Genomic DNA, 16,072 nt, shown 5'->3' on the forward strand with positions numbered 1-16,072 from the left:
ACACAATTAGGAATAATCTTTGTGATTTTGTTATGTGTCTAATCAGTATATAGTATCTCAATCACCATAACCATAAAATGTAAAGATAACAGAAAACAAAACAGTAATGTACATTAGAGGACAGTGGGGGAAAAAAAACAACAATAAGGTGTCAGTTGGTATAAATGGCTGTTTTTTGGGAGACAACTGTTGCAATTGTCGATAGAAAAACAACTGCTGGATGTGCACAGTTTCTTTAATTATCACTGTCACCATGACACAGATGTGGAATGCTTTCTGTTCCACCACTGTTCCCAAAACAGCTGAAAGAGGATTAATCTGTCAAAATAAATTCTCCCCAGTCTTCTGCAGTCAGTTCGCGATATGCACAGCAAAATTGCCAGCAATCAGCGATGTTCTTACTGCTCAGGAGGGGTTTCTTCACAGGTCTCAGAGAAACCAACCCATAATCTAACAATTGCCTCCTCACTGTGTGAGCTGAAACCATTAGATTTATCTACTCTATCAGCAAAGGTGCTACTGGCATTTTTGTTCACTAAACTGCAGTGCTGCAGGAAATGGCCTTGTTATGCTCACTTTTGGACAGCCTGACCTGAGAGATGCTTTTAAAGACCAGTTCGGCAAAATTATGTGTGCATTTCATCCTTTTGGCCATTTCTTAAAATTTTTGGGCACAGTAGAGAGAGACTGGAAATTTTATATGTTACCATATTTTAATTAATTAAACCGTTAAGATCTGTGTGTGTAGCATGAACTGACTACACACTTTCTTTTCATTATACAACCTTATGTGATTGTTTAAAAATTGCTAATTTTATATCTAAATTATAGATTAAATTCATGACTATTGTATGTAGTAGCAGCCTTTAACATCTTGAATCACCACAACCAGGAAGTCTCTCAGGCAGAATTAACCATATGTTACTCATATATGAATCTATACAGACCCATTTATTATAGACCATACGCATATGACATCACCTTCTAAGGTAGACGCACTTAAAATTTAATTCAGTCCATACTGTAGGTGCAGCAGAATAATGGCTACATGCAATGCAATATTAACTTGAAGGCAACATATGAGTGTATTTTTGTAAGACTGTGTGTGGGTCAGGCTCTCCTGGTGCAACACTTTCCTCTCAAATGAAAAGAAGCAGCTGGTGACTTCATGTGTGTAGGAGGAAGCAAATGGCCGTGTATTCTATTAGAAATTTGGAAAAACTAAAATGTTAAGACAGAAAAAGACAAAAAGGATAGACAGGGCTTAGGATATTATTGCTTTAGCTGTTGCATAATGTAAGTGCAAAGCTTTGTGGGGTATTTCTCCTTTGAGTTGAGTATATTACTGCAGGGCATTGGCCCTATAACTTTTTCTGTGACTCAGATTTGATTGCTGGCTACTGTCTAAGCTCTTCCAACTGCATTAATCCTCTTGCCTGGAGACCACCACCACAGGGTTTCACATCATAAAACACAATAAATGTGTGAATCCTTTTTAATCTCACAATTGCTATCTTTATGTCCTAGCCTGATTTTTTTTAAATGCATTTTAAATTCACTTAGACACAGAAATGGATATGTACTGTGAATGCTCCTGCAAATTTACCTCCCACGACCCAGCAGTATTCATACAATATAGCTGTTTAAGGGTCTTTGTGTTCACCCGAGAGCTGAAGCACAATCTCCTCACAGCTCCCTTTGGAAGTAAAAGTCATTGGCATCAATTAGGGATAATCTTGTTCAGTGATCAGAGTTTAATGATTGGTCTGGGAGCAGTAAGAAAGAAGGTAAGTCAGCGTCAATGAGCAGAGCATTTACTGATTGACTCGTGAAACTCTTTTAGCCCCTCTACTGCAATTACCAAAGAAATCCCATCAATACACACATTATAGGTCTTAATTTTCCCATTTAAATTCAGCCTGGTCAGGAGGGGAATTAAAATTACAGTGAAAACAAAAGAATTAGCTACTTTCAAATTGATTTTGCAATAGAACCAGGAAAAGAGCTTTTAAAAATACCAGACAATCAAGCTGTTTTCTACCTTTTTATATTGTTTTGTTTTATAAGCAAAATAATTGTGTCTTGTGTTTTCCTTTTTCAGGAAGTAGTTTTGTAGTGAGCATGGGCAGCTTCCTGGATGTATCTAATTGGCTAAACCCAGCCAAGGTAACCCTCTACTATCAGACAAATTCATCCACGCAGTGGGTTCGGGACTACTGCGGCCAGAGGGCCACCGAGCCCTGCGAGCAGATTTGTGATCAGGACACAGGTTAGTCCTTACTAACATGCAGACACACATGTACACACGGGGTCCATATGTTGAGCAAATAATATAATTTCACTGATTATTTGTTTTTATATAGCAACCAGTTATTACTGAAATATTTCTGTCCAATAAATGGTATGAAATGTAGCAGCAGAAAAAGCTACATAGGCTCAAATATATGGGGGGCTCAAAGTCACACCCTCATGACTCCATGCTGAATTAACACAACACCTAGTACGTTCATTTAGGTCCTCATAGTGAACATAACATGATATATTCGGTAGATCATAAAAGCTTTATATATTGTTAAAGAAAAAAGCTTGCAAAAAGCCTGGGATTCATAATCAGCCTATAAAAATCTAAATCTAACAATGTAAAATAATGACATTAAATTAACTTACTTTCCACTAGTTACAATATTTACATTCTTCATGCCATTTTTCAAGCCATGTTGAGTATTTTGAAATTAGAAGAAAATACAGGACATTTGAACCTCTTTCATGTTGTGATAATTGCAAGGACTGCAATACCCAAAACATGAAGGAAGGAAGGACAACTTTTTTTGCATCAGGTTTACCTTCATAAATGTGTTTCTGTGTTTCTGATCTTAAAAAAGTATTTGGGCAAGCCTGGTAGAACTGCTTTATACAGATCTAATAGATGGTGTTCATATTGATAATGTGATTATTGTCATGGAGTAATGACTCGTTTGGATTCAGATTGGCCACTCTATTCCACTCTTTTAAACTATTAAATTAGGTCTAATATTAGCCATTGCCAGTTCCACTGGGCCAGTCAGATGACAGCAATGTGACCAAAAAGAAAAGGGAAAAAGCAAGATCATGTGATAGGCTAAACCTTTTGTATGCACCACTGCATATTATCATTGCTGTATCATAGAAGCAGTAGGCCTTTTAAGCATTAAACAGAAAATAGCGGAATATATTAACCAAGTCAAGACAATATTTTTATTGAAAAACAAGAATGAATTTGGCATTAATGCTGAATTCAAAGCTTTCTTTTGAAGAGTTGTCATGTTTTGTAGAGGACCTTTATGATTGGTGAGAAAATATACACTCAGATTAAGTAGCCAAGCTGAGCTTTTGAATTGGGTATATTTGCTTTTGTCTTCTATAGTTTGAGCCTAAGCTAGAGAACACCATTGTTAGTAACTAAGCAGAAGCCCTCGCTGCTTGTTGCCCCATCCAGGTAAATAATCACCAACTTCCACTGCAGTATGTACACAACCAGCTTGTACAATTTCCCCCTTATTTGTGCTGACATTAAAACTATACCAACAAAAGCCAAGAGTGCAGCGTGATGATATTTATCTTCCCTTGAGTGGCGGGACTCCCTTGTGCATTTCGTTTCCAACTAGATAAAGTCTAAGCTCATTAGAATGGATTACATCTGTAATGTATGTGAAGTTTATGGCACCCTGGTCAAGGGCATGTTGGGGGCTGATGCATAATGTATTAGAGCTCCAGACACTCAACTGAGTCAGTGCACATGAATATGCCAAAGTTGGAGTGTGTTTCAGTAATGGCTATAATTCAATGTTATCATTTACTCATCCAGACCTCAGTAAGTTTTGAATTCTCACTTTATTAGTACTTCTGTTTACCCCTGTCTCCTGGTCTCTCTCCATTTATTTCTCTTTTCATCTGTCCTTTTCAACAGCAAGATTATTTGATCAGTAATTGCCCTGAAGTATGTTGTAACTCCTCAGGGCAACCGCATCCATCTGGCAGCAAAATTGAAGGTGTTCTTCAAAAGAGCTTTCGATTCCCATCACTGTGCTCTAGCCTGTATTATTGTATCTGCACAACAGCACTCAACAATGACACACACACACAGACAACTGTGTTGTTTCTAAAGACAGTACACCTAAATTAACTTTTTCATCCAAGTACGTTTATTGTAGTTCCAACAATGGGGTGAACCACTGGTTGTGAGATGTTAAAGGGTAAATCACATAGGGAAGAAAAGTGCAGCTGAACTGCTCTCTGTGCCTGCAGACTTTCCAGCATGCTGCAACTGGGGCCACAACAATAAGCAATGTCATTGTGGGGGATTTATCTGTAACGGGAAAACACGTGCCTGGACGAGTCTTGTTTAATTGTGGAAAACACACAAAAACGTTGTGTACATAGATGCCCATAATGCATTTGGAAATATACTGTATTTTACATATATGGACCTTAAATTCAAACGTTTAAGCCATTCACATCAGTTTTCCCCAAACATGTACACAAATCCACCGGCAGTGACACTTCTTTGTTATGTCGGTCTGTGCTCTATAATCACAAGCAGGTATGGTTTCACCAAGTATTCTCTGCTCATCTCTATCTTGCACCTCCAACCTGCTTCAGTGTCACACTGGCTTACTGTCACTGCTACGGAGTACCAGTCCGTGTGCCTGGATAATCAATCTTCTCTGTCTTCACCTTCTCTCAATTCAATTCAGTATGCTTTATTGGCATGAGTGGAACAAAGGCGATATCGCTAAAGTGTCAAGTAAATAGGGAGGTTAAAGAAAAAGGTACAATTCATAAAATCAAGAAAATAGCAGAAAACAATGAACACTGGTGGTGGTGTTTGTACGAGCACGGGTGTGTGTGTGTGTGTGTGTGTGTGACACAATTGTCCCTGACACAACGTCTAGCATGGAGTTTAGTGGATAAATGGCATGATGAAACTGTGTAAGTAACTTTTACATATAATAACATCATGACAATATAACAGGTGATTTTAATTTTAAAAAGAAGCACACACACACACCCACACACTCCTATAAGAGAAAACATATTGAATCTGCCCCAAGGTGTTTGGGCAGAATGGCTTCTCTGTATAATGAGCGTACATTTGCATCAGGGCAACAATAACTCGCATACCATGAACCTTGAAATGTGAAAATCACCCACGCGGACAGGGTGAGATACTAGAAATCATTACAATGAAATACGTCATTTGCAACATGAGCTTGGTTATTCAGGTGGAAGAGTGAAGAGAAATTATTTGTGGTCCCAAGTGATTGCCACTTGAACTGCTTTACATTTTAGGCTCTTAATTTTAGAACAGATGGGGACACAAGGGTGACATAACTGTGTCAGGTTGCGTGTTGTGTAGAAACCTGGCTTGAATGTAACAAGAAAGGGACTAGGTGAGCACAGTTAGATAATTGTTGTCACCAAATGACCATTTCGAACCACAGGTGATGAGCTCTAAAGTAGGCCAGCAACATATTCGCATCAGTCAACCATAACTTTTGGCATCACTGAAAAGGCTCTGTGGGTGGCAGTGTCTTGTGTATGTTTGGTTAAATCCCATGCGGCTTCACAACTTCCACCAAGCACATAACTCTCAGTTTGTTTTTATTCTCATTTTTTGTTTTGAAGTATGTGTTACTGTACAGCAGTACAAGCCATCACTGAGTGTCCCACTGTGTACAACTTCTGCTACCTTCAACTCTGTTCTCCGTTTCCACACATTTCCAAAAGACAGTGAACTACAGAGGAGGTGAGTAGTGAATATCTGACGAGGCAATTTTCCCATGAGGCTGCAGCAACTGGCTCCTACGGAATTGATCAAGCCTCCAACTTAAGCCAGATGTAAATGTCAAAAAAATGAGGGCTGTCCCAGTGCTTTTTCATTGGAACAGCTGGCCTGCCTCTCTGACCAGGGTTTAGTAAAGGAAAGAGTGACCAAATACAGACTCAACCGAAAATAAGGATCTCCTATGGCTGTAGATCAGCAAGATCACCACTACTGAGTCTGCACTTGATATCTCTCCGGACCACACTGAAGATCTCTGGGCAGAGTGAGGAAGGGTATAGACACAAATCTTCTTTGATCATCACCTTCAATCCTAAGTTTTCCAGTTTTGTCTCATTTAAAGACAATAAAGCAACCATTTTATTAGATATCCAACTGCTGGAAATTGAAAGATGTTATTAGTCTGCATCTCAGGAGTACTTCCTGTGTCTACGTAGCCGGAGGTGTAATTATTGTAAAGATATTGCAGACCAGTCTTACACACCTCAGAATCAAAGAACATGAGAGTTGCAGGAACCAGTTAGCAGACGTTAACAAACACAATAACTAGGCCAGGCTAATGTTAGCCATGTTAGCTTCATTTGCAGGTAAACTGAAGCTAGCTCTGAAACAAGTTTTAACTCCCAACATTAAATCTCTTTGCTGAAACACACACAAATAAAAACTCTTTTTTTCTCAATTTTCAAGTAAACCCACCTGACTTCAGTGTTCTTGCCTGTGTAGTTGCTGTGACATATATTAAGTTGGTGCTCGCTTTATGTTGCATTGTAAAACTTTCTTAAACTGGTGCAAAATTTTGTTAACACTATTAGATATAAATTATCCTGGCCATTCAAATGAATGCAAAAACCACGAAGACCGCACAGCATTTATCATTATATAAACTGGCTTTCTCTTAGAATTCCCAACTCTCATTGACTTTCCTGAGGAAAAATTAAATCTGCGCTTGCAATCTGCCTAAAACAAACATCTGATTTATTAAGACAGAAAGGTAATAAGAATTGCTCGCAAAGCACACAGTGGTGGTTTGTTTAAGATTAGCAAGAGCAGGAAAGAAAACAAAATGGTGTGATGACAAAATACCAATTATCTCCTCATCAGTTGGAGCCATTGAATGGGCTCCTAACATATCTTAAAAATAGAATGATAAAAAAGCACACAAAAGAAAATATAGCTTATGAAAAAATAAATAAATCATTGATCCACTTCATCAGCTATGGCAACTGGTCCAAACTCATAACATAGCAGACGGATGGCACTGATATGGCAGATGAACTCCAGCCAAATGCACACAGCAAATGTAAAAGGAGTGAAGTTACCATCATGCATTAGCAGCACAGTGAAGTTCAAGTTTAATGACCACACTACCACAACGCCCCCATTTTCTCCTTGTAGGGTGTTTTTACTGCTGGCTTTATCTTTTTAAGAAGCAGGTTTTTATTATCTAATTCAGCACAATTCTGTCTTCTGTCATTGAACTTTCTAAAGAATAGCTACAGTCAGTTTAAGTTTCTTTTCTCATCTATAACCTTCATCTTAATAGGCCTGCACTATATCTGAACCAGGTCATTAGAGACAGAGAATCTGCCACACAAAACTCATTCTTGTAAATTGTCTAAAGGTTAGTTAATCCAGCGGAATTTGTAATCAAGCAGACATATCTCTTCCTGTTAATTGCTTGATCCTCACTTAAATGCATTTGCATAAAGAAAAGAGCTGTATTTCGCTGATTACTTGCAAAGTGTGTTTCGGATTACAGGCAAACTGCTTCTGGGCTGGTGCACCTCATCTGAAACAAGGTGGAAAAGACTTAAAATGTATCCCTCTGCAGCCTCCAGGCCTACAAACATATGGCTGTACAATAAATGTACCTCTCCTGACTGTGCTGCTAGACTGCTTTGTGCACTTATGTATAAGCTTTATATCTTAATCAATTATCCACACTTTATCCATGAGTAATTACTCTTTTCTGCCTGTGAATAAATTTGCTAATCGTTGTATTGTTAATGACATCATGTGGTCTCTCCTTACATCTAAAGGAGGAGTGTCCAATTCTAAATACCACAAAGACCAACTTCTCTCAGAGCTTATTGAGGTGAGAAATCAAACATAGCGTTAGTTTAGGCAGGCAAGAAGTCAGACTCAGCTCACAGTCACAGCACATCAGCTGACAGCTCAGCTGATTGCTCGCTTAGCATTCATTGGCCAATTCCATACAAGGCACCTGATTTAAGCTGCTATTGTGTGGGGACAGAGTGGACCCAAACGCAACTCTGGGGATTAACAGGTTTTATTTGGGGGAAAATGGGGTTGAGGGACTAGAGTTGAGGGGGAGGTGGATTCCGGGGAAACACAGGCACGGGGAACCAAGGAGACTAAGACCAGAGAGCCGGGGAACACTGGGGGCCGAGGAAGAGAGGAGGCATGGGAGAACTGGGAGGATGCCGTGGGGGGGAAGTCCGAGGGGAAGGGCAGGTGAACGAGCCCAGCTGACTTGGCTGAGGACGAGGGTGAGTGAACCTGGGCAGAGACAGACAGAAAAACAGGGTCAGACACAGCGGAGACGAAGCACAGTGAAATCGAAAAGATGCTGAATACGTGTGAGCTTGATAGGTGAAGTGGCACCAGGTAAGGAGCAACGACGATCAAGCAGAGGTAGCGTGGAGAACCGGGGTTGAAGTACTGGCAGAGATGGAGTTGATTGCTGGCAGGTGTGGCAGGCAGAGGAGGTGGCTGACGAGCTGCAGGTGCAGGTCGTTGGCTGGGCTCAGGAGCGGAGGGAGAGAGAGAGAGAGAGCACACACAGGGGAGGAGACACAGGGAGGCAGGCACAGAACAGGGAAAACAGAATCACAGACAAAAAAAAGGAGAAATAACCAGGACATTCACTGTCAGCCGGGCTGCCACCGCAACAGCTATAGCCTTCCTGCCCTTGCTGCTTCCTCTGCAAGCAGCTTGTAACCCGCCTCTACACCAACTCTTCATTTCAGGCCATACCTGATTAATCGTGGCATTCAGTTATCAATACTTGCTCAGTTCTATAGGGGGGTTATTGCTGCTCTCTACCTCCGACATTCCATGTAGGCCCGTGGAAGGGCAGGAAGATCCCAGAGGAGAGCCACACTGCCAAAAATAACTTACTGCAGCGCAAATATCCATCTCTTGATGTAGCCGGTTCTATTTTGCAAAGTTGTATTGGATTATTAATATTGGGAAATAGAATTTTATGTTTTCAAAATATTGATCTTTTGACATGACTACAGGACATAACACAAGCAATGCCATGGGAGCCAAGATGAAACCGGAAGGGACAGGTTTACTCTATGCTTGCAATCAAAGCTAAAACTAAAGCTTCCAGTTCACCGTGTTTCCAGTTTCCACTGTTTTTTGCAACAATGCAATCGAATTTACTGAGAGCTTTTACTTTGAAAAGTTCTTAAGGACATTCAAAAGAGTCTGGCGTGCTTGACGCAACTCTAAAAAAGCCGTCCGTAAACGTGTGATTGGATTCCCCTGAATTTGATCAGGGAAATGAAAATATGCGTTCATAGGTTTATGAATGTGGATCAAACGCCGCGATGCGCACACACACTGCAGCACATGCTTTAATTGTGAACATGTGCAAAAGTATACTTATAATCAATGTCAATTAATCAAAAATATCCACTGTATATTTGGATCGATCATGCAACCCTGGCCCGTCATGTAATGTCTTGAAAAGAATTTGGCCCAATGCTAGACTTATTTGCCGACCCCTGTTATAGTAAGATGCATTAATCCCCCCTGCGCACTGAAATATTAACACACTCAGCTGTTTACTGTAATATTTGATCAAATTTCATCCAAATGAGTTCAGAAACACTTATACAGCAATCAGAATACTGATTTTGAATCAGAATGGCACAGATCAGTCAAATGCATGTAGCTATTCCAGTTTTGTTTTGGTATCTATGCAGAATCTTGAATTATATATTCCATTTGCATATTTTTTACTCTGATTTTCTCTGAGAGGCTTCACCTTAGACCCTAAATCCGAAGACTCTGCTTTGACACATGTATTACCTTTTTGCTACATTACCTTGGGGCACTCCTGTGCCATTGGGGATAGCCTAATGAGTTGACTATGTTGCTAAACACATTCATTTAAGTTAAACTGAATAAGGCAAAAGTAGCCATTAATTCTGTTTTTTACGTTAGAGATCTGATGTGGCTGTGCTACTGATACACTGTATGATATGATGACACAGTCTTAGCGTTACCTTTTTTTTTGTTGGATAAACTATTTTGTTTAATGTTGACATCCAAAACATCTAGTAATATGTCCAAATACGAACAGGTGTTTTGGGCCTCAAGGGAGTGCTTTACATGACAGAGTGCAAGTTTAGTATTCAGCTCTGTCACTGCTGCTTGATTCCAGGCTTGCTTTGCTGGCAGTTCATTCAACAAAGAAACACCGGTAATTTACATGTAGATATTGATTAGCTTTTTGTTCGTTGTGTAATGAAATCCAAAAAAAAAAGATTGTTGGCCGTGTCCTATTAGGTGTCTCTTTTTGAACCAAGCACAAACTGAGTAGAACATTTGTCACCAGCAGGCACAATCTTGTCAGAAATGCTCCTGGATGCAGCCTGCTCCCATCTCCTCTTCAATTAATCAGATGTGCAGTCAGGCATTTTCGCCAGCAAATCAGAGTTTGCTTTGTAGATCTTTCCTGTTGCATATGTAAGAAGAAAATCTCAAGTTGAGGCACTGTTGTTGGCCTAACCACTAACAGACTACTAATGAAAATACCAATCCCAGCCTTTGGCAGCCTGAAAATGGAATGAAAAGAGCAACAAAAAAAGGATATTTAAATGTCCTCTCTCCCTCACCAGCATGTAACTGGGAACATGTGACCTGACTGAACATGTGCGAGATGGATTTTATTAAGCACTGCCTCTGGCAGTCAGGAAGAATTAAATATAACTAGGTTAAATGTGTATGTAAAGAGTAGCAGTGGGAAATGGATGTGTGTGTCTATGAATTTGTGCTTATGTGTGCAACATGAACAGGATACATGTTTTGGTACATGGGAGTATGAAAACAAAGGAGAATGTCTTCCTAAGAAAAACAACAGCATTGGTCATTTCAGCAACTGGAGAGGAGGAGCCACAAAGTCCGCAGAGGGCGAGATGGCCAGGGCAGATGGATTAATCAACACAATGTCGGACTTTAACAGAGGAGAATACTGTTTGTTTTCCATTTCAAGTCAGTTGGTTTCCCTTATTCATGGTAAGGGTAGTGATTGTGCAGTGGACAAGTCACATGCCTATGGCCTGGGAGACCTGGGTTTGATTCCCCCTCTGACATTTACCAATGTGTCCCTGAGCAAGACACTTAACTGCTAGTTGCTCCAGAGGCGTGTGACCTCTGACCTCATTCTGTAACCTTAACAAGTAGTTGTTATTGTAAGCATGACAACGAAGGCCCCCTTACTTTAACAAAGTAGTGCTTTTAACCCAAACTGTGATCTTTCCCTAATGCTAACTAAGTCTAACCAGATCTTGATTTGTTGTTGCTTTGGAAGCTACGGATAAATGCTGTCGTCCTGCCAACAGGGGTAGGGATAGTTTTTATTTTTTAGGAGATATGCTGTTATGTACTGAAAGTTTTTTGATCAAAATATGAAAATATATTCTCATCATGGAGTTAATTATTATCTTTTAATCTTTATGTGCATTATCCGTCTTTTATTTTAATGGCTGAATTTCGGATTTTGGATTTTTACTTGTGCCCACATTATAAAGTGAAGCCATTTCCAGAGGTCTTGCTCTTCATTTAGTAAGGGCACATGTAATAGCCACAAGCAAATAAAGCCATGCTTGTTGCTTCCCTGTGACTGAATCCTGGTGGTGCATCACTCCCCGAGTGAGCCTATAAACTCAACCAGTAAATTATTAATCACTAGGTGATAAAATGTGAATGGTGTTGCCTGGGTGGCCATTACACATTTTTCCAGTGTTATGCCTCCAAATAGGTCAACAGAAAGCAGACAGTACCATTTATTTTGGGAACACTGCTAATAGAAAATTGGTAGAGCTATCCATGACTTCATTCATCCACTTAAAAGGTATTATACATGCAGTGTATTCTAAATGTTTTATTTACTATACATGACACTATAAAGCAAGTCTGACTTTATCAAGCTGATGGAAGTGGCCCACATAAAGAAAACCAAACAAATATTCAGTGGTTTGGTTAATATTATCTGAGAAGCGGTAACCTAACAGTGCAGGAGAGCATAGTTATTGTGTGTATAGATACAGCACATACAAGCACATTGTTCACATTATAAAGGTTTGTTTACAGAGAGAGATTTTCAAGATACAGATCTAAAAGAAAAAGCTATAAAATGGTTAAGCGCTTACCTATTTTATGTTAGTGTTCCCATGTATTGTTATGTACTAGGTCTTATACATATAAAAGTAAGATCCACTATGCTTGTCCTTCTGTTGATTCAGTGTGTAGGTGCTTCATTTAAGGCTACGTGTCTGAGGAAGTGTTATGACCTGGCTCAAAAGGCCACAACAACAGGGAGACACACCATGGTAAAAGTTTAACAAAATATGTTTATTTAAACCAAAGTTAACCAAATTAAGAGGTATTTCAAACTAATCTAATCAAAGTATGAGGTATGTAGTCTGTGCAGGATGATGGTTGCATGAATGTATATGTGTAAAGGTGTTGTAGTAGGCAAAAACAAGGTAAATACCACAGAGTAAGAGTCTAAAACCAAAGAAAACCAAACTAAAGGGGAAACCGGGGAGCTGTCTGCAGAGAGGTCTGACCTGGCCTTGACAGCAACCTCCTGCAGAATTAGAAGACAACAAAGAGAGAGGCCACACCCACACAGGGCGTCACAGGAAGAAATACATCACATTCATTCCACACACACACCAACTACATTTTTACTACCAACTAGTCACTTTGACTGGTTATTAAAAGTACTATGACATTGACAAGCATGTTACATTACGAAAAGCAACGGGTGGTTTTAAATGTAATGGCTAGCTTTTGAGGCAGCAGCACCAGATGCAAAGCTGCTCTTCTGCCATCTGAATCTCTGAATGCGTTCTGGCATGGGTGCTACCCAGACAACTGAAGAGAACTGAGCGGAGATCTTGTACTGAGACTGAGACTCTGAGATTCTCACTTTCACAAAAATAACTTTGTGAGGATGATAAAGACTTATAGCGATAATGGGAGCAAACAGAAACCCAGTCACTTTTGTCACATTCTAGCCAACAAAATCCATTTCATTGACTCCAGGGAGTACCAGTGTGTGTGCAAATGAGCAAACGTTTGTCACAGTTCTTATTTGAGTGCTGACTCATGGTGACCTCAGCACTCTTGTTAAGCTGGTGCACATGACAAAATATGTGCAGTCATAATGCTTAGTGTTATCTAAAAGATTTAGAGGGAGTGGAAATATGCAAATTCATCTTGATGGCTTGATGATGAACAATCCAAGAGAATGATTGCTACTACGTTTTGTAAACTGTTTCAGGAAATAGCCCAGCTAATGGTACTGGTATCCCTGTAAATATACTCCAGTTTTGTTCGCTGAAGAAAATTAGCTAGAGGATTTTGTTGCATGGAAAATGTTTTATTCGATGCATCTCTAATACTGTAAATGAGCAGGGCCAGATTACTTGCATGGTAATTTATTCAGCTATTGAGGATAAATAAATATCTGCCACTGTGCCCCATATTGTTTTCTCTGTCACAGGAGAATGCAGCTGTCATGAGGGTTATTCCCCCGATCCTGTCCACAAACACCTCTGTGTTCGCAGCGACTGGGGTCGAAATGAAGGGTAAGTCCTGCTTGCTCTATCCACTCATATCTGAAAAGTCACTCGTAGTCAAATGACCTTACGGCTGGTTTCGCAGTCCCTACTCCCAACTGCATTAGCGCACGATATTAACTTTACTTAAAATAAAGGTGAATTGTTCGCTGTGATGGATTAGCCTTCTGGAGCAAGTCTCTCCAGTCTCGGGGTATTCAAATGAATGGAAACCACGGTTGGAATTAATTAATAACTTACTTAGCAGGGAAGGCCAGAGAGAGAGAGGGAGAGCAATACATAGAGAGCAACACAAACAACAAAAAAACAAATAGTAGAAATTGACATGATAGGGAGAGAAAAGTAAGTTACGTGAGCCCTCTCTCTGACTCTGACCTTGTTTGACAATTAGTTGGCTTGCCCAATTATCGGTTCATTTAAAAGGTCTCACATTGTTAGTCAACTCCACCTGTCATCTGCTGGATTCAGTCCAGTCACAGATCAAATTTCCATTCACAGTTTTGTAGGATTAACAGCTGACAGAGGGTACTCTTACCCATTCGAAAACAGATCCTTTGATCAAGGGATGTTAGTTTTGACCTTGTATTTATTTATTTATTTATTTATTTGGTATATTGTATTACTCTATACACACTGTGTGGAGTATTTAAATTGCTGCAACAACTGCAACATCTTTATGAATGAAAAAACATGATCATCCTAGATTTTTACTCAGATTACATAAACACATTTAAATGTTGTACACAATATTATTTTCAAATTGAAATGTTCATATATTTTTCTCTCTGGTTTGCTGTTCCCTGTTCTTTGTCCTCAAGTCCTTGGCCATACGCTAACTTGGAGAAAGGCTATGACCTAGTTACAGGAGAGCAGGCCCCAGAGAGGATCTTCAGGTGAGTCCTTCACTTCTGGTGCACCTCCTGAGAGCACAGGAGAGCACAACTTCTGCTGGCCATCTGTGACTCTGTGGACACACAAATGATGGTGGTGTTTTTGGCATGTGTTTGCACGCGTGTGTGTGTGTGTGTGTGTTTGAGCATGTGACTGAGCATACAGATAAGCAGCCGGCAGATACACATAGACACAGTTGGATGGACACACATATACACCTTGTGCTAGGTGAAGTCTCACCCATGGGCTTTTGTGTGGAGAAATAGCCCAAGGGGCAGTTCTGGATGGACGCTTTACTGCCATTTTTCTTACACTTTTTATTCTTGATCATTGTGTCTTACATTTTTCAAAAAGTGCAAGGCTAAAAGGACCCATTCCCTATCACTTAGCTGTTCCTTTTAGCATGTTTCATAACAATATAATAATAATTTTAATTTATTATAAAGCATAAAGTATCTTGTTTTGTACCTTTTATATTTTATTTTTATTTTTTTCCTTTAAATAGTACAGAGCAACTTGACCTTGTGTGTTACATGGACAAAGGCTTTTTTATACAAACAAAATACTCATGTTAATGATGACTATATGGCTTTGTAGATAGAGCTTTTAACACATATTATGAATGTAGGTAAAATATGGAATATGCTAATGTTATGCACTGTGGTATGGATTTGCTCTACCAGTTGGTAATCAGGCACTGTGGGACCATGCTTGTTCACGAACACCCACTTGATATTGACTTTTTCATGAAAAGTTGGTAAAAAGTAAAATGAATGTAATGCACTGCCTTGTAACCCTAAACAATAATAACAACAGTAGTAATTGTCTATAAACATGTGCCCTTTTTGTCTATGCACCTTTTAAAAGCTAATTTGGTCTTATCTGCATTCAGCTGTGTAACTTAATTGAGTTAAAGGATAGCAGTCATGCTCACTACCCCTCCAGTGTGTAGGTAGGAAGAGTTCTCTGTCAGAGTAATCTCGCTCGTCTTCACACTGACCTTGCAGAGTTTGCTTCTCGGCGTGAGTCCACTCTAAGAAATGAGGTACTACATCTGCAATCTTCGTTCTGCACAAAAACACATTCCATCTTTCAGCTGTCCACTGCCAGTTAAAAGCAGTACTCCAATGGCGCCGTCATACACACATACACACACACACAAGCAGCAACCAAATCTACTGCTTGGTTGAAGCGCTGTCGGTCTAGAGTTTGTGAGAGAAGATAGATGAAATAACAACTGCACACACACACACACACAGTTGCAGAGCACAATACTATCCCACACTGGGATAGCAGACAAAGTGAGTAAAGATGCAGCAACCAAGTGGAAAAACCCTCACTGGGTTCCCATTGGAAGGTTTTTATGTCAGTGCTGTGTAGGGGAGGATGGGAGAAAAGACTTCATTGCTCTTCGGCAGGCCAATGTTAGTCAGTCCTATGGCAGTGAAAAGATGGGCTTAATCATAACAGGGATTGGTTTCACATATGGGGAGCTTTGCGGGAAACCAGTGCTGCC

At 39.9% G+C, this 16,072-nt stretch overlaps 1 protein-coding gene across 1 annotated transcript in view; it reads left to right on the forward strand.

Moving 5' to 3' along the window:
• Positions 1 to 16,072, forward strand: part of LOC119914337 (astrotactin-2-like) — a 280,669-nt gene that overhangs the window by 139,998 nt on the left and 124,599 nt on the right. Inside the window, exons 7-9 of the mRNA XM_038733584.1 lie at positions 2,102 to 2,269; positions 13,590 to 13,674; positions 14,484 to 14,558. Of these exons, the coding sequence (XP_038589512.1) occupies positions 2,102 to 2,269; positions 13,590 to 13,674; positions 14,484 to 14,558 (328 nt within the window). The remainder of the gene's footprint in view (positions 1 to 2,101; positions 2,270 to 13,589; positions 13,675 to 14,483; positions 14,559 to 16,072) is intronic.

This window comes from Micropterus salmoides, unplaced genomic scaffold (genome assembly GCF_014851395.1).
Source record: "Micropterus salmoides isolate LMB-PRFRI ecotype aquatic unplaced genomic scaffold, ASM1485139v1 Ms_hic_scaffold_20, whole genome shotgun sequence".
NCBI lineage: Eukaryota > Metazoa > Chordata > Actinopteri > Centrarchiformes > Centrarchidae > Micropterus > Micropterus salmoides.